The sequence below is a fragment of the Hemitrygon akajei genome, chromosome 19, assembly GCF_048418815.1.
Source record: "Hemitrygon akajei chromosome 19, sHemAka1.3, whole genome shotgun sequence".
NCBI lineage: Eukaryota > Metazoa > Chordata > Chondrichthyes > Myliobatiformes > Dasyatidae > Hemitrygon > Hemitrygon akajei.
In genome coordinates, this window is record NC_133142.1 from 49,711,492 (window position 1) to 49,738,820 (window position 27,329).

Genomic DNA, 27,329 nt, shown 5'->3' on the forward strand with positions numbered 1-27,329 from the left:
TTTTGCTGTTGTTGCTCTGTTGCTCATTGTGTTATGATTTCTTATGTTCTGTGTTGTTCTGCCAAGTATTGTGGGCATGTTATTTTGGTGCCAGAATATGTGGCAACATTTGTGGGCTGCCCCCAGCACGTCCTTGGGTATGTTGGTTGTTAACACAAATGACGCATTTCATTGTATGTTGAGAAGTACAAGTTTATTTAAGTTTTTAAAGTCTATTTTAGTTTTTTTTTCCATTCGTAAATAGATGAGAGGATATGGGGAGAAAGCATGACCAGGGTACTGAATTCCAATGATCAACCATTATCTGGGGCAGGCACAGTGGGCTGAACTCCTACTCTGATTTTCTACATTTGCAGTCGATATTCAGAACAGGTGTATAATCCTTCACCTTTGTAATCAGGGATAGCCTTCCCAGTCAGGCTCCAATCTCAGACTTGGCACCAGCCACAGAGTACATCATACTTTACAATTCCTTCTGACTTTGCTAGCTGCGGGGGATTGAGCAGTTTTAAACACCAGAATCCACCGACAATGAGGCAGCTTTCATAACTGTGTTTATAGCTGTCCTCACTGAATGCTTTCCATCCCTGCAGTTTTAATCTTTATTTTTCCAAACCTCTGCAGCTGCTATGGATTTCCAGGCCCCACCCTGTTCAATTCTGCACAGCCGACCATGTTGACATTTTCAGACTGACATTTGCAGGAACAAGAACTGTACTGAGCTCCTTTGTCTTCTGAGTTTGAGGAAAGCACTACTGGAAAATTACTTGATTATTTGTCAGAAAGAAAACCTCTAAAGAATTTTAAATAAACCCAAAGCAGCTTGACAGGCTACTTCTTATTTGTGAGTTTCAGTGATTACACCCATGAATGGGCTGACCTCTTGCCTTTTTTTTGTGTGACACTTACCTCCCTGGTTGAAGCACTGGGTCAGAGGGTCTCCATTCAGAGTGACCTGGCGAGTGAGTCTTCTGCAAGCAAACATAGCAGCAAGGGGTCAGGTTCAACAGCAGGCTATTGAAGTCTCAATCCAAAGCATTCGCTTTCATCCCGTGTTTTACTTGAACAGTATCCAACAGCAAAGAATTCAGTTGGCTTGTGTCAATGGCCATATCTGTTGCCTGAGAGAGGTTTTTGAAAGCTGCCCAAACCATAGGACTTGTAGTCTCATTAGATGGGGGAAATTACAGTGTAATAATTACATCCAATAGAGGGTTTGGTGGTTTATATAGACATTCGATCCTTGGGTGGAGTATTGTAGTCTGAACTCAAATTAAAGGTTTTAGGTGATTTATAATGATGAACTATAAATACATAAAAGGCTAAAATTTAACAACATCTTGGTATCATTGCAAAGTATATATAGAAAACAGGATATTCAATAGCAACCATAGGCTAGAGCATTTATTTCTAAATTTATTCAATTTTAGGGACTGTACACCAGCATTTGTTGCTGCCATCACTGAAGAGCGTCCTTTTCAGAGGTGTTGTTATAACAGAGTCAAAATTATAGGAGGGAGGCTCAGAGCTCAGCTGGTGTCTCAGCTAATGTATAGGCGGCAGGATAGCATAGTGGTTAGCGTAATGTTATTCCAGTGTCAGTGACCCAGGTTCAATTCCACTGCTGTCAGTTCGTTCATTCTCCCCGTGACCGCGTGGGTCTCCTGGGGTTGCTCTGGTTTCCTCCCACATTCAAACCACATACGGGTGACCAGGTTAATTGGTTACATGGGTGTAATTAGGCCCCACAGGCTTGTTGGGAGGGAGAGCCTGTTAGCATTCTGTATCTCTAAAAACTAAACCAAAACCTCATGTTCAGCTACAAATGGTAATTGGGACCAATTCAAGTATCATCATTTGATACATCTCATTCACTTGCAGAAGCCTGTAATTCTACTTTGTACCTGCAGGACACTATATAATTTGGAGCATATTTCGAAACGTTGATAAACAAGAGGATGAAAGGCACATTGAATTGTGGAGCCTGCATTAAAGGGTTAATATCTGAACTGCACAATGATAATCTGCAGAGGCAAAAATTCCAGTTTGATATGGCATTCATAAAGCTCTGGAGATACTGGCTCATATTTTTAGTCACATGATACAATGACATACTGAGCACGAATCGTGTAATACAATAAAGGTCATTTATTTACAGGGAGACCAACAGTTCTGCTGTGTCTAAGAAATGCACACTTTATAAAGAGAGCAAAGAATAGTGGAATAGTGAGGTGGTGTTCAAGGGCTGATTCATTGTCTGCTCAGAAATCTGATGGTGGAGGGGAAGATGCTGTTCCTATAACTTTGAATGTGTGTCTTCAGGCTCCTGTATCTCCTCTCTGATGGTAGTGATGAGAAGAGAGCATGTCCTGAGAGAGACACAAATTCTGAATTTAGGCAAAGGTATTCTACTGTTCAAGCTGCTGTAAGGTGTTGTCTTGATGTTCTAGTGCAAGGGTTCCCTGCTTTTTAATGCCATGGGCCCCTACCATTAACCACTGAGGTCAGTGTATCCCAGGTTGGGAACCCCCGTTTTAGGGCCTTGTTAGAACCTGGTACTGTATAATATGATGGCTTATCATGCATTTCTGTATTACCTCTTAAAAAACCCTGCTGATTATTTTTTCTTTCACCTCTGGCATCAAATCCAGCCAAGACGGAATGGAGTAATAAATACAATATGAAATTCTGAGAAGAACTTTTATTCAGACACTGGTTACGACGAGGAGCATTATCATTAAGTATCTGAAATAGCTATCATAGATCATCTGTGGTGTGGTGAGTGAGGGAGGGAATGTAAGTGGGGAAAAAGCAGAAGCTAGTACTAATAAGGTGAAGAATAGATGGGTGAATGAGATACATTTACAGCATAAATAAACAGACCTTATTGCCAAGTAGTTCTTTTCTCTCTGTGGTGTGCACCATATGTAATGTTCTATATAATGGAAGGATTCTTCATTCTATCTTTGCCCAGTTTTTAATGAATTACTCTTTTCCAAAATGGACCAAATGGAATCCACACTTACACCAAACAGAACATCTGGTATGCAAAATATAAACAATCCACCCGGGATAGTGGAAAGGGAGTTTTGGACATTTCAGTTAAGACACTATATAGTGCAGTAAGAACGTTCTCTGTATGATCTGGAAATTTGTGCTACTAACCGATCTCCTCGAAAGTCATCTTTGGCCTGGTTTATTTTGCAGATGAGAACCTATAACAAAACAGCACACGAACAGGCCCTTCAACCCGCAATGGTGTGCTGAACTAATCGAGATAATGACACCTGATAACACTAATCCCTTCTGCCTGGACATAGTTTATATCCCTCCATTCTCTGCATTTTCCATATTCATGTGCCTCTATCGTATCTTCCTCCACCAACAACAATGCCACATCACATTCCAGGCACCCACCTACCCAGCACATCTTCTTTAAACTTATTTTCACTCATCTTAAATTTATACTCTCTGACATTTTGAGCTTGTGAAATTATTCCAGCTCTTTACCCTACTTCTGCATCTCGTTATTTTAGCTCAATCAGGTCTTCCCTCAGCCTTTATTGCTCCAGAGATAAGAAACCTTGTTCATCCAACCTCTCCTGGTAGCACAGGCCTCCTAATCCAGACAGCATCCTGGTAAACCATAACCTCCACATCCTCCCTAAAATGGGGCAACCAGAAATGAACATGACAATTCAGATGTGGCCTAACCAGAGCTTTACAAAGCTGCAATATAATTTCCTATCTCTCCAACTCAGTGCTTCATTCAATAAAGGGATGAAGGACACCTTCTTTACCAGCTTTCAACTTGTGCTGTTACCTTCATGGAGCTATAAACTCAGATCTCAAGATCTCTCAGTACATCAAAGATGCTTTGACATTAACAGTGTACAATATCTTTACGTCTGATCTCCCAAAACATAGTACCCCACACATGCCTGGATTAAACTCCATCTGCCATTTTTTCTCCTATATCAGCAAATGATGTATAGCATATGCAACTATGGCAACTTTCTACACTGCCACTATCCACGATGCTACCAATTTTTGAGTCATCTACAAGCTTATTAACCCATCCAGGCACATATTTGCCCAAGTCATTTATGTATATCATGAACAGCAAAGATCCCAGTATGGATTGCTGTGGAACGACACTAGTCATGCACCTCCAACTGGAATAAAATTAATTGAGAACTACCACTGGAACATTACTAGTCAATGGAATTACCACAATCATTGGAGTCATCAATGGAACATCACTACCATGCACTTTCAACCAGAATAAAATCCATTGACAACTATCATTGGAACATCACTGATCATTGGAACTAATCATTGAAACTATCGGTGGAACTATCACTAATCATTGGAACACACTTATCATTGGAACATCACTAGCCATGTATCTCCAACCAGAATAAAATCCATTGACAATGACCTTCTGTTTTAAATAGACAAGGCAATTCTGAATACAAGTAGCTAAGTCACCATGGATCCCATGCATCTTAAACTTCTGGAGATTCATGCCATGAGGGACCTTGTCAAATGCTTAATCAAATCCATGTGGACAAGATCCTCTGCTCTACCTTCATTAATCACCATTGTTATCTCCACAATAAGCTCAATCAAGACATGACCTGTTCCACTTGGACTAGTGTCCAATTTTATGAGCTGCTGAAATAAAATCAACTATTTTGTAAGAAAACAATTGTAATGGTGAAAATTTGAGATGGAATTGGATTTTATCTAATTGTCCTTTTAGAACACTGCTGATTAACCCTAGGGAAGGTGGGGTGGGGGTGGGGGAGGGAAACTTGTCCAATAAGGCCCATTCTCAGGTTAACTGCTGAGAATTAACCTTAGGGTAAAGAATTAACCTTTCCAATAGGGGGGGGGGCAATGTCTGTCAAACCTTTAGAAATGGAGGCATCTTATTAAAGAGTTCAATTCCCACCAATCTCTGTAAAGAGTTTGTATGTTCTCCCCATGTCCACGCAGGTTTCCTCTGGGTGCTCTGGTTTCCTCCCACATTCCAAAGACATATGGTTAGGGTTAGTGAGTTGTGGATATGCTATTTTTGCACTAGTAGCATGGTGACCCTTGTGATCCTTGGACTGTGCTGGTTGTTGACATGTGACAAAGTACATGTGACAAATGAGTTCAAAGTTCAAAGTAAATTTATTATCAAGGTACATATACACCATATACTGCCCTGAGATTTATTTTCTGGTAGGTATTCACAGTAGAACGAAGAAATACAATAAAAACAAACAAAAACAATGAAAATAAAGGTAATTCTTAATTTCTAGATATTTTCTATCCTTCCATGGTGATTTTCAGTGTAACAGGTGGTAACTACAATGAGGAAACAAACCCTGCATAGTATTCAAGCAAACGGACTACAGAAGGATGGCACTGACCTGCGAGTGCTGGGCAAGTAGGTGCTGCAAGAGCTTCCGTTCCAGGTGCAGTAAGGGTCTCGTGCCAGGCAACATTCCGCACAACCTCTGCCGTACAGATCGCACTGGTACAAGGACACCTGGGCCAAGCCACTCTTTGAACCTAAATACAGCCACTGCTGTAGGAAAGGCAGACATCAGTTTGATACTGATAAAAGGATTACATCCTTTCAGCTCCTGGTGAGACACGTAGTGAATTTGGGGATCGCTTCATCGAGCACCTTTGCTCCATCCGCCAAAAGCAGAACTTCCCAGGGGCCAAACATTTTAATTCACACTCTCATTCCTGTTCCAACATGTCGGTCCATGGCTTCCTCTTGTGACGTGCTGAGGCCACCCTCAGGGTGGAGGAGCAACACTTTATATTCCTCCTGGGAAGCCTCCAACATAGTGGCATGAATATTGATTTCTCCTGGTAAAAAAATTTTCCCTCCACCTCCCCTTTTCTTCTAACCCCCAACTCTAGCCTTTTACCTCTTCTCACCTGTCTATCACTTCCCCCTGGGTCCCTTCCTTTTTCCCTTTCTCCTATGGTCCACTCTCCTCTCCCATCACCTTCCTTCTTCTCCAGCCCTTTACCTTTCCCACACATCTGGCTTCGCCTATCACCTTCCAGCTAGCCTCCTTCCCCTCCCCCACCTTTTTATTCCAGCATCTTCCCCTTCCTTTTCAGTCCTGAAGAAGGGACTTGACCCAAAACATTGACTGTTCATTCATTTTCGTAGATGCTGTCTAACTTGCTGAGTTTCTCCAGCATTTTGTGTGTGGTGCTTTGGATTTCCGGCATCTGCAAACTTGCTCGTGTTTATTCTTTTAGCTCTGTTCATAGAACAGAGAAGGATTCATTTGGCCTAATAAGCTAATGGAGGGCTCAAATTCCTGCCCCCCCCCCTCCACTTACCCTAGAACCTTTTTTTAATTTTCAAGTAGAATCCACTTGTACCTCCCTTTGGCAGTGTGCTCAGCTCACAAATTACTGCCTTTAATAAACATCTCATGATTGGCTAGAACACCCAGTGAACCTGCAGCTCTTTTTTTGAGTTAGTGCTGCTTCATCTCTACCAGAAGAAATGGCAATATATCTTAACAAATCATTGAAAAAGGCAGAATAAAATGTTTTTTTTCCATGCATGAAGTACCAAAAACAAGAGGGCAAATGTTCAAGATAGGAGGAAGGAGCTTTAAAGGAGATTTGAAATGCAATTACTTTTTCACTGGAACTTGCTGCCAAAGGAGGTGGTGGAATCGGATATAATTACTACATTTAAGAAGCGCTTAGACAAATACTTGAATAGACAAGGATATAGTCCTAACCTGTGCAAATGAGGTTAATGGACAGTGGATAGGGAGAAAGGTTGGTATGTCCATGGTGAGCTGAAGGGCTTGTTTCTGTGCTGCACCAATCTGTAACTTGATCGTCCAAATCTCTCTTAGGGAAGAAAGTCAGAATACTGTACTGGACTCCACTCAGTCTAGAGTCCTTAATGCTTTGATCTAGTGGGTTGTCCACCCAGTGAGATGAGATGGACCAGGACACCCATAGTCATTTAACAAACCATCCAAGTGTGCAAGGCCCATGGGTAATGTGGATTCTTGGGAGGAGTTAGGCCATTGAGCAAGAAAGGGGAAAGGAGGCAATCAGACAACCAACCAGGGAGAGATTTAAGGACTCTCAACCCCATCAAAATGATGTTGTCTAGAAGGCCCTCTTCAGTTTCAGTTTGTGTTTTCCATTGTATTCACTGGAATTCAGAAGAATGAGGGGTGACCTCATTGAAACCTATCAAATAGTGAAAGGCCTTGATAGAGTGGATATGGAGAGGATGCTTCCTGTGGTGGGAGAGTCTAAGACCAGAGGACACAGCCTCAGAATAGTTGTGCATCCTTTTAGAATGGAATTGAGGAGAAATTTCTTCAGCCAAAGTGAATCTGTGGAATTTATTGCCACAGGCAGCTGTGAAGGCCAGGTATGTATATTTAAGGCAGACGTTGATAGATTCTTGACTGGTCAGGGCATGAAAAGATATGGGGTGAAGGCAGGAGATTGGGACTGAGAGGAAAAATGATACAGCCATGATGAAATGGTGGAGCAGACTTGATAGGTCAAATAGTCTAATTCTGCTCCAATATCTTATGGTCTTGCACACAGAAGAGTTATTTGGCATTTTCTTCATTTGTTCAGCTCCAAAGGAGAAATCTGGAAACTGATACTCTCTTTTTACCTTGGAGAAATGCCAAATTACCCAGATGTTTACTGATGGGAAGATAGCAAAACATTCTCCAGCCTTAAGAATGAGAAGGAAGAGGCATCAGTGACCCAGAGACTACTTTAGTTCCAAGAACTGTAGGTGTTTACTTTCTAGTGTGTTTCTGTATGGGGTCAGCATTCCTCAATATTGGGCAAAACTGTGTAAGGGTTCAGAAACTAAACAAATAGTTGGTTACTGTAATGTCACAAACAGTAAGAAAAGGACAGCATCAGATCCTGTACAACCATATTTCAAGGAAAATAACTTTCAAGTCCATCATTCTAAACATTTTAATTTGTTTTCATTCTAAAGATTTCATTTGCATTGCAGCAAACGAGCATCAAATATCCAGGATGTGTCTGCTTACCCGCTTCTTGGACAGCTTCATTGATGTGATTGGTGCTTTGTCCTGAAGAGAGATTAAATTATAATAATGAGGCATCCATATTATTAACATCTTAAATATCATTCAGGATAGTTCTATATTTATACTTAAATCTAAGAACAAAAGAAAAAGAACTTTAAATAAAACACATTCAAATGTTCATAGGAGCGAGAAGTCCTACATCACTAGGTTCAGGAACATCTGCTTCCCTTCAAGCATACAGTTCAAACAACAGGCAAAACCCTAATTTCTACAGTTCAGCAACATCATGGTAACTTTGACTATTCTATACTAAAATTAGTATTTTTGTTCTAGTTGTGTTTTCTTCTAAAAAGTGTGCATAATTTATGCTGCGTATACGATGTTATATGCCTGTGATGCTGCTGCAAGTATGTTTTTGCTGCCACAGAGAGGAATATTGTTCAGGACATTAGGAATTCTTCTGCCACAGGATCGTCAGTAACAACCTGAGCCATTTGGACAAGCAGACAAGGCTTTGGATTTTAATGCTTCATCCGAAGAACATAATTTCAAACAACACAATGTGGTAACATATTTGACAGGGTTCCTGTGGTCAGCTCCTTCAGAAAGTTAGGAGGCATGGGATCCAGGGTAACTTGGCAGCATGGATTCAGAATTGGCTTGCCCACAGGAGGCATGGGGGTGTGTACAGAGGAGATTTATCAAGATTAGAAAGCATGTGTTATAAGGATAGGTTAAGCAAGCTAGGGCTTTTATCTTTGGAGAGGGGGATGAGGTGACTTGATAGAGGTGTACAAGATGATGAGAGGCTTAAATCGAGTGGATAGTCAGAGACTTCTTTTCTCAGGGTGGAAACGGTTAATACAAGAAGGCATAACTTTAAGGCACTGGGAGGAAAGTACAGGAGGGATGTAAGAGTCAGGCTTTTTTACACAGAGAGAAGTGGGTGTGTGGAACATGCTGCCAATTGTGGTGGTGAGAGGAAGATACGTTAGGAACATTTAAGTTACTCTTAGATGGGCACATGGAAGAAAGAAAAATGGAAGGCTCTGTGGGAGCTAAGGGCTAGATTAATCTTGGAGTAGATTAGAGGGTCAACACAACATCATGGACCGAAGTGCTGTACTGTTTTATGTTTTAATACAGCTGGCTAAATTCTGCATTGAATCCTAGCTTGAACTATATATTCACATATTGCATAATCCTTTGAAAAGCAGCAGCACTGTATCTCAAGTCTGCAAAGTCTGGAGACGGTCATTAAATCTTCCAGAATATCTCCAAAAACAGTATTAAATTGTGTACTCTCTAGCAGTTTTGATGAAACTCCAAGCTGGCCCACCCACAAATATGGAGCAAAATACAAAAGCAGAGAATTGGATCAAAAACAAAGATGGCTTCACTAAAAATATAGAAACAGAAAATGTTGGAAATACTGAGCAGGTCTGGCAGGATCTGTGGAGGTAGAAATTACATTTTAGGTCAATGAGCTTACACCTATTCTTCATTGCAAGCTCTTGGGAACCAGTCATGCAGCTAATACAACTGCTCCCTCACTGCACCAGAGAGCCAGGTTCAATCCTGACCTTGGGTGCTGTCTGTGCGGAGTGTGCATACTCTCCTCGTGACTGTTTGAGTTTTTCTTCAGTCTGTACTGATTTCCACCAATATCCCAAAGATATTTGGGCTTGTAAGTTCACTAGCCTTAAATTGACCCTAGAGTATACTAAGCACATTGGCCTTCATAGATCAAAGTATTGAGTACAGGAGCCAGGATGTTATGTTGAAGTTGTATAAGACATTAATAAGGCCTAATTTGGAGTATTACATGCAGTTTTGGTCACCCACCTACAGGAAAGATGTAAATGAGGATGAAAGAGTGCAGAGAAAATTTACAAGAATGTTGTTGGGATTGGAGGACATGAGTTAAAAGGAAAAATTGAGTAGGTTAGAACTTCATTCCCTAGAACATGAGAGAATGAGGGGAAATTTGATAGAGGTATACAAAATTATGAGGGATATAGATAGGGTAAATGAAAGCAAACTTTTTCCACTGAGGTTGGGTAAGATTATAATTAGAGGTCATGAGTTAAGGGTGAAAGGTGAAATGTTTAAAGGGAAAATGAGGGGAATTTCTTCACTCAGCAGATGGTGTCAGTGTGGAACGAGCTGCCAGCACAGGTGGCAGATGCGACTTCATTTCCAACGTTTAAGGTATGTTTGGATAGGTACAGTATATAAATGGGACAGCTATGGAGGGCTATGGACCTGGTGCTAGTCGATGGAACTAGGCAGTTTTAAATGGTTTAGCACAGGCTAGATAGGCCAAAAGGCCTGTTTCGATGCTGAAGTTTTCAATGACTCTATGACAAGTGGTAGAATCTTGAGATAGTTGCTGAGAATATGGAGAGACTAAATCTTAAAATTGGGATTTACGTAGGATTAGTGTGAACAAGCGATTAATGGGCACCATGAAATTGATGGACGAAAGGGCCTGTCTCTGTGGAGTATCTGTCAGTGACATAAACTATTTTAGTGTTACTCTCACAGGACAAGTAATCTAGGAGGGATAGACTAATCATTCTAAAGTATTTGAGAATTTTGATATGTGCTTTTGAAAACAAATGGGATAAAATATTTGGTGTCTGTTGGGTTATAAGGAATCAACTAGTTCATAACTGTTCTTTAAGAAAGAGAACTTCATTTCCTTCAGTCTTACACACGTCCCTCTGAAGTGTCCAGCTGAACCACACAGTTCAGAACAACCAGAAAGGAGACATTCTCAGAACCAATTAATAAAAGATCACATTATTTCTACATCGCTTTTGTATTTGCTACCTCAGTCATTCTCTGGAGACTAATGAACTTTTTACTTCTAATCCTACATAAGAAGAGAATTCTTACTTTATCTTAAAATAAAAGGGTATTTCCTGACCATCAACTTTAAAGGTTCTGACATAAAGGGCTTCAAAGAGTTTACAACAAGTATAGTAATTGGAGTAGATGACAATAATTAAGGTGAATATTTGTTCTCTTTTATCATTGATCCAAAAAAAGCTTGAATTATTACTCAAAAACTATTCCCTGTGTTTCCTATAAATTAATATCTAGTCAGGTTATCCACAGCCTCTGACAGGATCATAAATCATTAGATGGAAAACTGGGTCAGTCATTCCTATAGCTTATTATGAGTTCAGAAGAACACACACAGCATTGAAAAATAGATTTAAAGATGATATTTAGAAAAGATTTTTGATTAAAACCTATCCTTTTTCTAATCTCCTGGCAAGGATACCTCAGCAGGCAGCACTTATGTAGGTCTTAGCAGAGCAGGGTTTGGCTTGAGGGTTTTGTTACATCTCTTGCCAGAGTAGTCTCTGGGGAACTAAAGCCATGGCAAGCCGGCTCGCATTTAGGGCTGCCTGAATGAAACCTCATGAATATAGAAATAACTTGCCAGGAAATATTTGTATTAGATCCATACGCAAATGAAAATTCCCTTTCCACAGCTGTTTTGAATTGGATTTCTATTTACTAAAATTCTTTAATACTTACAACTATGAGCCTGAAGTTTTTTCAAGGGTCTGCCCTCTCTGTTCTCCCCTCACCTCACTCCACCCTGTCTGGGTCACCCCACTCACAAATTCCTCATGTAGTCTATGTTTCCCCTTATTCTTCCTCATCGTGTTTGTTCTTCCCTTACCCTCCCTCCCTATCCAGTCTTGGCTAACCCGTTCCTCATGATGTTTAAGTTTCCCTTCACCCTTCCTCACCACAAATGTTTCCCCTCTCTCTTCTTCAACCTGTTCAGGCCTTCCCCCACACTTCTTTACAAAGTGGTCTCCTCTCACCACACCAGGTCACCCCTCATAATGTCTGTGTCTTCCTTTATCCTTTCTCACCATAATTGGTCATCCATTACCTTTCCTCATCCCTCCTCTCCCTGCCTCTTCACTACGTCTATCTCCTTTCACTCTTCAAGTGAAAACTGGACACAGTGTAAAGTCAACAAATGATTTTCAGCAAGACCTTTATATGTGAAGGTGTTGACTGTTTTTACTCCATTTCTTTAAATAAGGCCATTAATATTTCCTCATTTCTACTGTCGCCTGTGAAACCAATTTTTCTTCTTTTCAGCATAATGTAAATGGATCATTCTGTGTAAGTGAGCCTGCTGTGGTTTGGTACTTCAAATGAAGTGCAACTCAACATGAAGTGACTTCCATATGTTCACCGCTATTATTTTCCAACTTACCTGGAAAACCTCTAGCTCTTCCAGAACTATCTCTTCCACCTCATGGTTTTCTTTAGGAGAGTAGATAGATTTCAGGACCAACCCGGTGTCTGTAACAGAACATAACGGAGCTATTATATCTAGTTTTAGCTTTGTTCAAAGATGGATTAATAGAAGATGAACAGACCTTGCAGCGCCTACATTAGCCTGGTTATTTATCTCCTCTCTTTTCATACTGCTCCAAAAAACTCTGTTCTCCCTAACTCTCTTAAATTTACCTTGCACTCTATTTGTCTACCTGCACTACACTTTCTCTGAAGACGGATACTCTACATTCTGTTTTGCTTCTGTACTATCTTGATGTACTCATGCACGGAATGACTTGTTTGGTGGCATGCAAACAAGTGCTTTTCACCGTATCTCAGTACATGTGACAAGAATCTACCAATACTAAAGACTCAACGAATCGGTGAAACTTTGGCAACTTGTGCCAATGCCACAACACCTCACAGTCCTCCCTCAGATTGATTCCTGTTATGCGTTAGGCTGGAAAGCTTAGAAAGATAAACGTGAAAACCAAATTGGTTAGAAAAACTAGATAAAAGATCTAATATTAGATCTAATCTAAGATAAAAGATTTTTTTTGTAAATTATATCCTCAAATGGACTGCCCAGTCGTCTCTTTTTTTTTTGTTTTAGGTTAGTTTAGTGGGGTTTTTCTCTTCTCATAATAAAAAATTTTTAGTCTTTTTTTATGAATTGTTAAGAGGAGTTGTGGTTCCTTTCATATATTAGCTCAATATTATACTATACATGATTTTGACAGTGTATATTCCTTTCTTTGTATTCTTATTGAAATATGTATTTGATATAACTTCTCCTCTGATTTGTATTTATCCTTATTTTTTTAAATCAATAAAAAAAGATTGAGAATGAGAAAAATTAGATTCACAAAGTTGGTTTTTAATTACAACAGTTGTTGAGACCTTGCTGATCCAGGAAGCTGTCACAGTATTCTGAGGGAGATTGACTGCTAAAGTTTGAGTTGTGGCGTCACATTTGGCACAGATATCTCAAGGACAAAGAGCCTGATCCTGTGCTGTATTGTTGTATTGTACTACTTTTAGTATTATTTATTTACTTTTTATTTATTATTGGCACAATTTGTCCACTTTTGCCCATTAGATGTTTGTCAGCCATTGTTATCATTTTTATTTATAGTTTTCCATAAACTCTATTGTGTTTCTTTATTTTCCCGTAAATTCCCACATGAAAATTAATCTCTAATATTATATAGTGACATTTATGTACTTTGATAATAAATTTACTTTGAACTATGTTCTATATTCCATGTTCTAAAAGCAAGATTATTGGGTTATTATATGTAATACACGCAACACACTGTGGATGAAGTTGACTGTTATTCTGTATGCTTGGTAGATTTTCAACTTGTACTTTATAAAATACTTTGGAGAATAGGTTGTTTTCAGCAGAGTTTGAGACAACCCCACAGATACAATCGCCCAAATAAGATCAGCATTAACAAGCACTCCTCTCAGTGAGCTGTGCGTGGCTTTGAACAGATTGTTTGGCTCCATCTACTCACCAGTTCCAATAAACATCACATCATATTGTCCGTCCACTGCCTCGACCCGGTCCACAGCGAGACGAGTAAACTTGTAGTCCATGCCAACCCGAACCAGCACTGGCCGATGGTTCACCGGATAGACGGCATCGTGCATGAGTGGGTGGGTGCGGATGAAGAAGATTGCCTCATCCGGGTATTCACGGGTTGATCTGTAGCTCCCATATGTGGTGCTGGGGCACTGGACAGATGTGACAGATGCAATGGTAAGACTTGTGATCGATTATTTTTTGAGTCATCATTTGCAGAATTTGGTCATTGATCATTTAGTGCACAAAGTTCTGAGTGCTGGTTGTTTTAAAAGTTTGGGATATATCAGATTATTTTCCTTTGACTTAATAGCTGAAATTAATATCAACTGAAAGAAATGCACCTGTCTCTTTGGTTCATGTTGCTCCTGATTAGCACTCATTAGGCTTTTCAAAGGATTTAACTCTAATTTAGGATTGAAACATGTCAGGACCTTCAAGTTAACAATTGTTGAGTACTGATAAATAGTGGCCCTAGAACATTCAGTAATGTTTAAGTGGACACCCATGAATCATATTATAGTCAAAATGCAATGCTATATGTGTATTCATGAATGAATTTCTACTCAAGTGATGTCAGCTTTCATACCAGAAAATTCAACGGAATGAATTTCAGAGGTAGTTTACTGTACACTGACATTAAGATATATTATGTTAATGCTGCTGACTGGGGATCTATTTCTGAGCACTAGTGCAACCGCATGTACTGTAATGTCAATATTATGCAATGTTAATGGCATTTAATGATAACATCCTGTTAGCATAATACTATTGCTGAGTGATTCCCATCTCTGTTTCATTTCTATAGCCTCTTATAGGGCACAGTGTTTGAGGCTTGCTGGAGAATTGCATACAATAGATCTTGCCGTCTGTTAACAGAAAACAGGCTGCTGGTGGAACCCAGTGGGTTGAGCAGCGTCTGTGACAGGAAAAGAATTATCAGAGTGTCAGGTCAAAACCCTGCATGAGGAACTCCAGCAGATTGTTTCCAGCATTTGCAATCTTGCGTGTCTCCCTAGTCTTCTCTTATTCTTTTTTTCTTTTTGCCAAATTCCTCAGCTGTTTTACTGATGTAATGCAACATCTTTCCCAATAATTGGGAGAGTTTCAGTTTTTAATGAAGAATACTGTTGGCACAATACTTGCTTCACACTTGGCCTAGAGATTAATGTCACTCACCGTCCCAGGGCGAGGATAAGGCACACGTCCTGGATACGTCATCCACTTGTAGTCAGGACCCTCTTTGTGCGCAAATTCCCCTTTGAAGGCCATTATAATGTCGGCCATCTTGTAAACACAGACAGCTGACCCATTGAGAATATTGCTACAAAAAAAACAAAATGAAATATCATTCGACTTTGTCTTGCGATGATTCAATAAACCTACACCTGTTCTGATTAAATGAACTGCAGACTGAATCACGTAACATGCCCTAAAGCAGGACTGAAGTGATACTGAGACACAGTACCTAACATTATCCCCAACCATACCTTTCAGATGGTTGAGACTGTTACTTGGATGCTAGAAGTAACATATATGTTAAAGAGTTCACAGTGCACAGTGTTGAAAATCTTCATGGAGAGGTGCATAGTTACTTTATTTCTTTCTCTTTCCCACTAGCATCAAGTCAGCGAAGGTATTGTGATGACAACTGAAAGCATCCATTTTGATGGCCGAAAACAAGAAGAAAACGTCCATCTTTGATGAGGCTAAAAGCTCAGCACAGGTTGGGCATACGTTGTAGAAGCAGGTGTCCAAATATCATTGTACACTTCTTAGTGTGTGACAAAAGAGAACCATTTCCTCCTGTTTATATGGGAGAGCCATTATGAGATGCAAAACTGGATTGCAGGCTAGGAGATCCAAGTCCTGAAGAAGAGCCTCAGCCTGAAACATCAACTATCTGTTCATCTCCATAGATGCTGCCTGACCTGTTGAGTCCTCCAGTACTTTGTGTGTGTTTCCAGCATCTACCGAATTTCTCGTGTTTAGGAGATCTCTCTGTAGATACACGTCGACCAATTATTCACTACTGCTTTGAGAGAATAATTCACAGAGAATGCATCTCTTTACTTCCTGGATATTATATAAAGACGTAATTTAAGCAGTTGGTGAAGAAGTCTGATTTGTCCCATAAACAATGCCTGGATTTTCTGTAACCACAACTATAACATTTCCAAGTGTACAAGGGAAGATGTGCTTATGCGGACAAATTGGTTTTTGTCAGACTTGGTGCTAAGTTACACCAGTAGAGTGTAAGCCACAACGGCACTGTCACTGTCTGCAGGTGACATGCTGCTTCAATCCTAACCAGGGGTGCTGCCAGTGTGGTGATGGCACATTGCCCTGGGTGCTCTAATTTCCTCCCACATCCTAAATATGTGCTAATACAATAATTGGGTGCTATAAAATACTCCTTACTGTAGGTCATTAGTGATAACTATCAAAAAAAATGATTTGATAGATGTGGGAAAGAGAACAAGGATACAGGGAAATGTGACCGATGGGGTTGCTGGGAACCAGCATGGACGCAAAGGACAAAATGGCCTCTTTCTCTTTGCAGTAGTGGAACATAACTCTCGGGAAATCTGAAACCAAACTGGATTTTGTTGATCAGAGGGGTGTTCATCTCTTGGGAAAACAGAAAACTGCTAAATACCAAGCCAGACCACTGAGATTTTGGTCAACTGCTGCTTAAACAAGGAGATAGACGAAGTGAAGAGTTGTCCATTTATTTAAAAGTGTCTGCCTTACTAAAGTGGGTACAGCTGACAGGGATACTGCTCTTCATGGTATCTCAAAGTACAAAGAGAGGTTATTTGGCCCATTGTATCTGTGCCACAATTTTGAAAGACCTTTCTGACTACATCCAATTTCCTTTTCAAAAATGTATTGATTTTACTTTGGAATATTACCAATGAATCTTCTTCCTCTACCTCACAAACAGTGCAATTCAAATCAAAGCATGTTGTTTAAAAAATTATCTTTGCCTCTACTCTGAGTCTTTGTCCAACTTGTTTCAGATTATCTACCACCTTCCCTTGAAAACTATTTGGCTCTTGGATTCTGGGGAGGCAGATAATCTTTCCTCTCCTTAACTCCATCCTTCTGCTAATATATGCAAGTAAATACAAAGCAGATAAGGTGTGTCAAAAGCATCACCACATCCTAATGGTTTTAATAACACATCACATGTGTTTTCTTAGCAGATCAGAAGCATGATATAAACACAAACCCATGCATGGTCCATAAAAACTGCACTTTCTCAGCCTGGCAATCAAATATTTAATCTGAAATTTAACACCATTCAAATAAACTGTTCAAGGACATGTGCATTTAGATGTGGTGTTGTGGTATATAATGCTGAGAACAGTAATGAAGAATGAAAAAAGGAAATAAAATCAGCCAAGTTTCTTGTTGTGGATGATTACTGCGGAAAGAGCTCTTCAATGGGTGCATTAGTAAGATGAATTTAGACTAGGATGTGAAGCCACACATTGAAGTGATAAGAGAGCTGCCTTAGGAACATGGTGTCATGACAACAGCCTTTCCCAAAGTCAGCCAAGCAAAAAAGCTGGTTATTGACTTGGAGGAGGGTGCATATGGTCTTTTCTACATCAGCAGTATTGGAGGTTCAGAGAGTTGAGAATTTCAATTTCAATTTCAACTTTCCAGGAGTGAATGTAAGACCATAAGACCTAGAAGCAGAATTAGTCCACCTGGCCCATCGAGTCTACTCTGCCATTCAATCATGGCTGATCCTTTTTACCCCTCCTCAAACTAGTTCCTGGCCTTCTCCCTGTAACCTTTGATGCCATGTCCAATCAAGAACCTATCAATCTCTGCCTTAAATACACCCAAATCTGGTTCATTACAGAATGGCTGCATCCCCAGTGGGCTCAAAAAAGCCATCTCAAGGTCATTCTATAAATTCCCTCTATTGGGATCCAGCACCAACCAGATTTTCCTGATCTACCTGGAAGTTATGTACAGGCCTCTGAACAGTAGCCAGGATGTGGGCTACAAATTAAAGCACAAGTTAGAAAAGGCATGTAAAAAAGGACATTGTTGCGATAATCGTGGGAGATTTCAATATGCAGGTAGATCGGGAAAATCTGGTTGGTGCTGGATCCCAATAGAGGGAATTTATAGAATGACCTTGAGAGCCCACTGGGGAAGCAGCCATTCTGTAATGAACCAGATTTGATTACCAAGCTGAAGGTGAAGGTAGCGGATTGGAAGATTTTAAAAACCAACAGAAGGCAACTTTAAAAAAGCCATTCAGAAAGAAAAGATGAAATATGAAGGTATAATATAATATCTGAAGATATAATATATGCTAATACTAAGGAGAAGATGCTTTGGAAGCTGAAAGGTCTGAAGGTAGAAAAGTCACCTGGACCAGTTGGACTATACCCAACTGGTCCAGGGTTCTGAAAAATGTGTCTAAGAGATTCTGGAAGCATTATCTTTCAAAAATCACTAGATTCTGGAATGGTTCTTGAAGTCTAGAACATTGCAACTATCACTCCACTCATTAAGAGGGGAGGGAGGCAGAAGAATGGAAATTGCTAGCCTGATTTCAATGGTTGGAAAGATGTTGGGGTCTATTATTAAGGATGTGGTTTCAGGGTACCTGGGAAGCACATGATAAAATAGGCCAAAGTCAGCATGGTTTTCTAAAGGAGAAATCTTGCCTGAGAAATCTGTTGGAATTCTTTGAGAAAATAAGAAGCTGGATAGACAAACTAGAGTCAGTGGATGTTGTTTATTTGGATTTACAGAAGGCCTCTAATAATGTGCTGCACATGAGGCTGCTTACCAAAATACAAACCCATGACATTACAGGAAAGACGTCAGCATGGATAGAAGATTGGCTGACTGACAGGGGGCAAAGAGTGGGAATAAAGGGGCCTTTTCTGTTTGGCTGCCAGTGACTAGTGGTGTGCCACAGGGTCAGTGCTGGATCCACTTCTTTTCACGTTGTATGTCAATGATTCAGATGAAGGAATTGATGGCTCTGTGGCCAAGTTTATGCACGATACGAAGAACTTAGACTGAGAGAATGGACAAAGACAAACTTAGACAAAATGGAGAGAATGACAGATGGTATATAGTGTAGGGAAATGTACGGTCATGCACTTTGGTAGAAAGAATAAAGGTGTGGACTATTTTCTAAATGGGGAAAAAATCAAAAAGTAAAGGTGTAAAGGGACGTGTAAGGATTCGTGCAGGATTCTCTAAAGGTCAACTTGCAGGTTGAGTCAGTGGTACGGAAGGCAAATGCAATGTTAGCATTCCTTTCCAGAGGACGAGATGATAAGACCAGGGATGTAATGCTGAGGCTTTATAAGCCACGGGTCAGACCGCACTTGTGAGCAATGTGTATTGTGAGTATTGAGAGCAGTTTTGGGCCCTTTATCTAAGAAAATATGTGCTGGCATTGGAGAGGGTCCAAAGGAGGTTCATGAAAATGATCCCAGGAATGAGGGGCATTTGATAGCTCTAAGCCTGTGCTTGCAGAAGAATGAGGGAAGAGCTTATTAAAACCTATTGGATATTGAAAGGTCTGGATGGAGTAAATATGGAGAGGACATTTCCTACAGTTGGGGAGTCTAGGACCAGAGGTCACAACCTCAGAACTGAGGGATGTCCATGTAGAACAGAGATGAGGAAAAAAAATTCAAAAGAATGTTTTAGTTGGTGAATCTGCGGAATTCATTGCTGCTCACACTTTGCAGGCCAAGTCATTGTGTATATTTAAGGCAGAGGTTGATAGGAACTCGATTAATCAGGGTGTCAAAGGTTAAGGGGAGAAGGCAGGAGAACAGGTTGATAGCGATGATGGACAGTGCAGCAAATCCAATGGGCTGAATGGCCTAGTTTTGCTCCTGTGTCTTATGGTCTTATCAGAAAAGGTTAGCTGTTTGAACAACGCGTTGCAGGCAACCCTGGAGAATACTATACGTTAACTCCGACTGGTCAACAAATGCCACACACCTCGTGTCAGCTGGGACAAGAAGCCTAGGCTGCCTGCGTACACTGCCAGTAACAGAGTAGTTCTGGAATGAAAATTGCAGCTTGTTTGGAAACGTTATCTGCTCTATCAGACCAGAGATGCTGATAGCTGAGCAAGCCCCACCGCCAAGCAGTGCAGTAACATATCAAAAAATCGGCAGACAAAATATCAGCAGATGTGTCGTTGCAGAGACAGTGGAGAGACCCAAGCACACAGCCGGTAGGTGACATCGCGCCTCACACTGAGCCAGCAACAAATTCCGGTAGCTGCAAATCTTTGTCTTGCGGCCCACCTGCATCTCTATAGATTAAAATCGGCACCAATGTAATGAAAGCACATTGTCTTCTGGTTGCCCATCACCCTTGCACTCACTCACCTTCTCTGATACCTGTTTCCTCTGAAATCACCAACAGCAAATTCCTATCCTAACATTCACTCCTTCCTGCAGCCCTTTTTGTAAATCCCCACAACTTCCCAGTTCTGCTCACTGCATGTTTTTTTCCCCTCGCAGTTATACTGTGTCTTCCCATAGAACATACAGTACAACATTAGAGCACAGTACAGGGCTTCTGGCCCGTGACGTTGTGCCAGCGTTTTAATCTACTCTAAGATCAACCTCCGATTCCGTCCTACATAGCCTTCCATTTTTCTATCATCCATGTACCTATCTAAGAGTTTCTTAAGTGCCCCTAATGTGCCTGCCGCTACCACCAGCCCTGTCAGAACATTCCAAGCACCCATCACTCTCTGTGTAAAAAGACTTACCTCTGGCAACCCCTCCCCTTAAAAGTACACCCCTTTGTGTTAGCCATTTCTGCCCTGGTAAAAAGTCTCTGGCTGCGCACACTTCAGCCTTCTAAGCCTGAATTCCAGACCTCTGCTCCACCACTGAGGACCACCTCAGAATCTACCTCCATGACCAAGACATTAGTGACTAAAACAACTTTCTTTATCTTGGTGTAAAATACTGTTCACGGGTACTTTGAGCTGATTCCTGTGTTGAATGTGTTATGTAAGTTCAGGTTACTTATGCCTTTGGACACACAAGAGACTTCCGATGCTGGAATCTGGAATGGAACAATAAAATTCTGGATGAACTCAGCAGATGAGGTCGCATCTAGAATACAGAACAGGGACAGGCCCTTCAGCCCATCATGTCTGTGCCAACCATAATGGGCGCTATGATAGCGTAGCGGTTAGCATGATGCTATCACAGCTTGGGGCATTGGAGTTTGGAGTTCAATACTGGTGTTATCAGAAGTAATCTGTACATCCTCCCCGTGGAATGTATGGGTTTCCTCCAGGTCCTTCAGTTGCTGCCCACAGTCCAAGGACCTGCTGGTTAGAGGGTTAATTGGTCATTGTAAATGTTCCTGTGATCAGTTAAGTCAGGGATTTTTGAATGGTGTGGCTGGAAAAGCAAGGCCTAAACCACACTGTATTTCTAAGTAAAATATAGATATAGATACAGGCATCTGTTAGTCTCGTGAGACCATGGATTTGTGCCTTGGAAGGCTTCCAGGGCGCAGGCCTAGGCAGGGTTGTATAGGAGACCGGCAGTTGCCCAAGCTGCAAGCCCTCCCCTCTCCACGCCACCGATGTTGTCCAAGGGAAGGGCACTAGGACCCATGCAGCTTGGCACCGGTGTCGTCGCAGAGCAATGTGTTGTTAAGTGCCTTGCTCAAGGACACAACAAGTCCCCTCAGCTGAGGCTTGAACCAGTGACCTTCAGATTACTAGACCGATGCCTTATCCACTAGGGCACATGCCAACACAAGTAAAATAATGCTCAAATTAAACTAAATTGATCTGGCTGCACATGATCCATATTCCCCCATTCTGTACATGTTCATGTCCCTGTCCAAATGCTTTATAAATGCCTGTATTGTGTCTGGTCCTATGCCGTTCTTGGTAACATGTTCCAAGCACCCACTGTCCTCTGTGAAAAGAACCTACCCCTCACATTTACAAACGTAGGTACAAGATGGAGCTGATCTGTGGTCTTTGTCAAGATCATCGTTTCGTTTTTTAAGCTTGTAGGGATGGTTTTGGGGACAGAGGCGGGAGTTAGGGGCCAGGTTAGGGTTTGGAGACAGCGATGTGAGGGAGCTGGGGGTCAGATTGTGGTTTGGGGACAGGGACGGGGTAGTTAGATGTCAGGCCTCCACGCGCCTGGACGGGTACAAGGAAGGTCTGGGTCTGAGGCTTCCACTCCACGCTCAATGTGGACAAGCCTCCGCATGTGCTTGAAAGCCAGTGATGTGGATGGATAGCGAAGGGCATCCGTGGAATTGGGCTGTCCCGAGTTGGTGGGTCTGGGGATCAGATACAGGCAGGAGGCGTGAGGAGGCACAAGGGCCAGTCAGTCAGTGGGCCTGGAGTTGGGGATTCCATCTTCGGCTGGCCCGTTGCTCGATACCAAAGATCAGAACCTGCAGGTCAATTGGAAGCCTAACTTCCAAGTTAAAGTTGGGCTTTAACTTCAAGCCCAATGGCGTAAGCCTGGAGACTGGAGGTCAGTCCTGCAGTTGGAAGCCTTCCTGTCCCCCCCTGATAGACTGAATGTTCAAGGCAGCCACCATCATTCTGGTGCCCAAGGCAGCGACGGTAAATGGCCTAAATGATTATCTCCCAGTGGCACTGACCTCAACAATCATGAAGTGCTTTAAGCAGCTGGTAATGGATTGTATAAAATCCCATCTTCCAGCTACATTGGACCCTTTCCAGTTTCCCTACTGCTCGAACTGATCCAGTGATAATGCCATAGTTTTGGGCCTTCACTCCATCCTGTCCCTCCTAGAAAACTGTACCATATAGCCTACTGTATAATATGGGACTATTTTATGTCATTGTAACACATTATTGAGCATTTGCTATTAGGCCCGTATTGATCTGTATTGATCTGTGTTCAGCTCGGGTTCCGTAAGTAAAAAGCCATGTTAACTTAGCTCCAGTCTCTAGTGTTTTTATTATTGATATTGTTGTGTAAACGGCCACATACACAACAAATTGGCGACGAGGTTAATGAACTTACATCGTATCGGAATGCTGTGTTTTAATTGATAACGGCAATTGGAAGGAATTGGGAGTTCAGCCGGAGTCGGGAACATTGGGAGACCGAAAGAGCCGCAGCACGTCCAGGTGAGACCACAGCTGGCGCTAAACTCTAGGGCTGAGGGTCTGGGGTTTCTGAGGCTAGAGGGTCTGCCTGCCTCAGAAGGGAGATAAAAAAGGGGAGTGACACGCGCATCTAGCCAGAGTACGCTCGCGACACTAGCAAAAAAAGGTCACGCGAGTCAAAAAGAAAACAAGGGACCAGGGTTAAATTAGCACGGGATCGAGGCTAAATTAACATAACAGGGATAAATTAACATAACAAGCATGGTGTTAATTGGAACCATTACAGCATTTGATAGTGTCATTGAAGACTGGGCAACTTATATTGAAAGAATAGAGTTATATTGTGATGCTAACGGTGTTAATGAGGAAAGAAAGTCAGCATCTTACTTAGTGTAATGGGCACGAAAACACACGACCTGCTGCGGAGCTTGTTAACCCCTGAAAAGCCAGCTGACAAAACGTTCAAGCAAATAGTAGACACTCTCCAACAGCATTTAAACCCCAAACTGCTGGTCATTGCAGAAAGATTTAAATTCCATAAACAGAATCAGAGCAAAAATGAAAGCATTTCTGAATATTGTGCTGAATTGAGCAAATTATCAGAACATTGTCAATTTGGAGCTGGTCTATCAGACACATTGAGGGACAGGTTAGTGTGTGGCATACACTGTGAAACTGTGACCTTACATTCAAGAAAGTGCTAAACATCTCAATATCATTAGAAATAGCCACACAAGGTGCTTCCGAGATACAACAAAATTCTCTGGAATATGCCACAAATAAAATGTCACTGAGCAGAAATGAAAGAAAGAAATATTACCGTTGTGGGAACATGTTGAACAGAATGAAGGAAAGAAATGTTACTGTTGTGGGAACATATCACATGACCCTGAGGACGGTTGGTTTAAAGACAAGGAATGCAGAAACTGTGGCAAACAGGGCCACACTGGCAGAGTATGCAAAGCTAGTAAACAGCAGAAAAAAGGCACAATACAGAGAAACAAGAAACCCCAGAAAGGAAAACACAACAATGCACACAAAATGGAAGCAAGCAGTTCTGATGAAAATGACTCAGACAAAAGTAAATTGTCTTGTCTGTAACTTCACAGCGTGAAGGAGACAGATGATCGAAGAATAATAAGGATCACTCCACAAGTGGCAGGCATGAGACGGAAAATGGAGTTGGGTACAGGCTCAGCTTTAACAGTGATCTCTGTACACGACTACAAAGGACTGTTTTCTCACATACCTCTGAAACAAACTAAACTACTGCTAAGGATTTACACAGGACAGAAAGTACGTTCCAAAGGTAAAATTAAAGTGACAGTAACCTCCGGAGACAAAACACAGCAGCTGAACCTCTATGTACTGAAAAATGGAGGACCACCATTGCTGGGACGTGAATGGCTCAGGAAAATCCAGTTGGATTGGCACACCATCAAGGCACTAGATGTGTCAGCAAAGGAGGGCAGCTCGGCGGGGAAGATGTCCACAGCTCTCCTCTCACCCATTGTCGACTATTACAACGACGAGGAGGAGCTAGACAGCGTCAACAGGGAGTCAGATATTGCCAATAAGCAGGATGATGAAGACTACCTGGAAGTAAAAGAGCAGATGTACCAGGAGAAATTGACATCTCTGAAAAGACAGCTACAGCAGTTACAGGAAGGCACTTTGTAGGAGTATCAGAAAAGGATGAAGAAACTAGATCAACAATACAAGCAAGGAATACGAAATGCAGAGCTTTTTCTGCAACTGGAGACAGAAAAAGTGGAAAGGAATAATGTTAAAAAGAAGAAAGAAGTAGAGGGAGCACAGGAGCCCCCACCTCAGACTGGCCCAAGACACAACCACCTCATGCAGCCTGTCAACACCATGAGCGAGGCTGAGACGGAGCCGCAACAACCTCACGCAGCCTGTCAGCACCATGAGCGAGGCCGAGACGGAGCCACAACAACCTCACGCAGCCCGTCAACACCATGAGCGAGGCCGAGACGGAGCCGCAACCACCTCACGCAGCCCATCAACACCATGAGCGAGGCCGAGACGGAGCCGCAACCACCTCACACAGCCCGTCAACACCATGAGCGAGGCCGAGACGGAGTCACAACCACCTCACGCAGCCTGTCAACACCATGAGCGAGGCCGAGACGGAGTAGCAACCACCTCACGCAGCCTGTCAACACCATGAGCGAGGCCGAGACGGAGTAGCAACCACCTCACGCAGCCCGTCAACACCATGAGCGAGGCCAAGATGGAGTAGCAACCACCTCACGCAGCCCGTCAACACCATGAGCGAGGCCGAGACGGAGTAGCAACAACCTCACGCAGCCCGTCAACACCATGAGCGAGGCCGAGACGGAGCCGCAACCACCTCACGCAGCCCGTCAACACCATGAACGAGGCCGAGACGGAGCCGCAACAACCTCACGCAGCCCATCAACACCGTGAACGAGGCCGAGACGGAGCAGCAGCAACAGCCAGACAAACCCAAATCCCCCTGGGAGAAGAAAGGCATCGCAACAAAGGCTCTTGGAACAGTAAAGTGGTTCAACGTACGAAATGGATGTGGATTCATCAACAGGAATGATACAAAGGAAGATGTGTTTGTACATCAGACTGCTATAAAAAAGAATAACCCACAGAAATACCTCAGCAGTGTTGGAGACGTTGAAACTGTGGAGTTCAACGCAGTGGAAGGTGAAGAGGGTGCAGAAGTAGCAAACGTAACTGGTCCCAGAGGAGTTCCAGTCCAAGGAAGCCGAAATACCACGGAGAGAAATCATTATCGTCACTGCAACCCCCCGCCACCAAGCTCCACCATGTAATTACCAACAGAACATTGAAGGTGGAGAGAAAGGAGATGGAGCAGAGACAGCAACAGATGGAGAAAACCAAGATGATCAAAATCAGCGACATCGCCCTCCTTACAGAAGACAGCGTTACCCACCTTACTTTGTTCATCGTCGCTATGGTCGCCACCCACAATATAGCAACCAGCCTCGGGGAGAAATTACTGAGGGTGGTGAAATAAATGAAAACCAGGTTGCTGGGGAAAAAGGTAAACCTAACAGAAGACAAAATCAATTCCATTCAAACAGAACAGCTTTCGCACAAGGTAAATCTTGAAGCAATTTTTTCCTCCATTGAGAATCATACACTGAATCTTTTGCAGGAAAGTTTCTTTTGCACGTACATATTTTGAATCCTCAGCCAATGTGTCTTGTTTTGCACAAAGAAGTTGGGGAACAGCATCAAAACAGAGGCGAATTCTGGCAACAAACTTAAGGTCTCTATTGTTGTATTTCCACACGTGCTGAATGTGCATCTGCAGGAATTCTCCCTCCTGAGCCAGACAGATAGCACTGCAAGTAATCTTTAATATCAGCAAAACTGTACTTTAACAGCAGCTTAAGAACAATGGAACGAACAACAGGATTTCCATCATCTGCTGCACCAAACGGTGAAAGATTACTGGTAAAGTACTGATCTTCCTATGAGTCATTGGATTGCCCTGACTTTTGAATAACTAGCAGAGACAGCAGATCACCAACCACTTCTTTTGTTGGTGGCAAGTCATGTCTGAAGCAGACCATAGAAACTCCCTATGCTTTTCATGACTCTTATATGGAAATCTGTATTAAAACAAACAAGTTTATTGACAGACATTACTCAGAGGGGCAGAGAAGACCCGCCCCCACAAAAGACTTGAGTTATAATTATTATTACGTTACTTTGTTATAATTTCATATTATTAAGTTACTAATTAAACGGTGGGTGGGCATTTGTATATTAAGGGTACACATACGGTATTTGTTTAGTGTAAAAAATGTTGATACACTTTTTAAATTAAAGGGGAGGAGTGTACCATATAGCCTACTGTATAATATGGGACTACTTTATGTCGTAATAACACATTATTGATCATGCGCTATTAGGCGCGTATTGATCTGTATATTTGTGTTCAGTTCGGATTCTGTAAGTAAAAAGCCCCGTTAACTAAGCTCCAGTCTCTAGCGTTTTTATTAGTGGTATTGCTGTGTAAACGGCCACATACACAACAAAAATGATGCTTCATAAGCCAGGATGTTGTTCATTGACTTCAGCTCGGCCTTTAACGCAATTATCCTTCAGAAGCTGGTGGATAAGCTGTCCTCATTGAGACTCAACATCTCTCTCTGTAACAGGATCTTGGACTTCTTGATGG

At 41.9% G+C, this 27,329-nt stretch overlaps 1 protein-coding gene and 1 pseudogene across 2 annotated transcripts in view; one reads left to right on the plus strand and one right to left on the minus strand.

The window, feature by feature from the left end:
- The window catches only part of sema3h (sema domain, immunoglobulin domain (Ig), short basic domain, secreted, (semaphorin) 3H), a 209,040-nt gene that overhangs the window by 18,160 nt on the left and 163,551 nt on the right, over positions 1-27,329 (minus strand). Inside the window, exons 10-15 of one of the 2 annotated variants that reach the window (XM_073072477.1) lie at positions 15,163-15,307; positions 13,916-14,135; positions 12,331-12,419; positions 8,079-8,120; positions 5,424-5,578; positions 910-971 (exon numbers count right to left, since the gene is read on the minus strand). In XM_073072477.1, coding sequence (XP_072928578.1) covers positions 910-971; positions 5,424-5,578; positions 8,079-8,120; positions 12,331-12,419; positions 13,916-14,135; positions 15,163-15,307 — 713 coding nt within the window. Of the gene's footprint in view, positions 1-909; positions 972-5,423; positions 5,582-8,078; positions 8,121-12,330; positions 12,420-13,915; positions 14,136-15,162; positions 15,308-27,329 lie in introns of both variants that reach the window. The other variant, XM_073072476.1, reaches the window with a different exon arrangement.
- On the plus strand, positions 24,608-26,251 carry LOC140742137 (Y-box-binding protein 1-like; annotated as a pseudogene).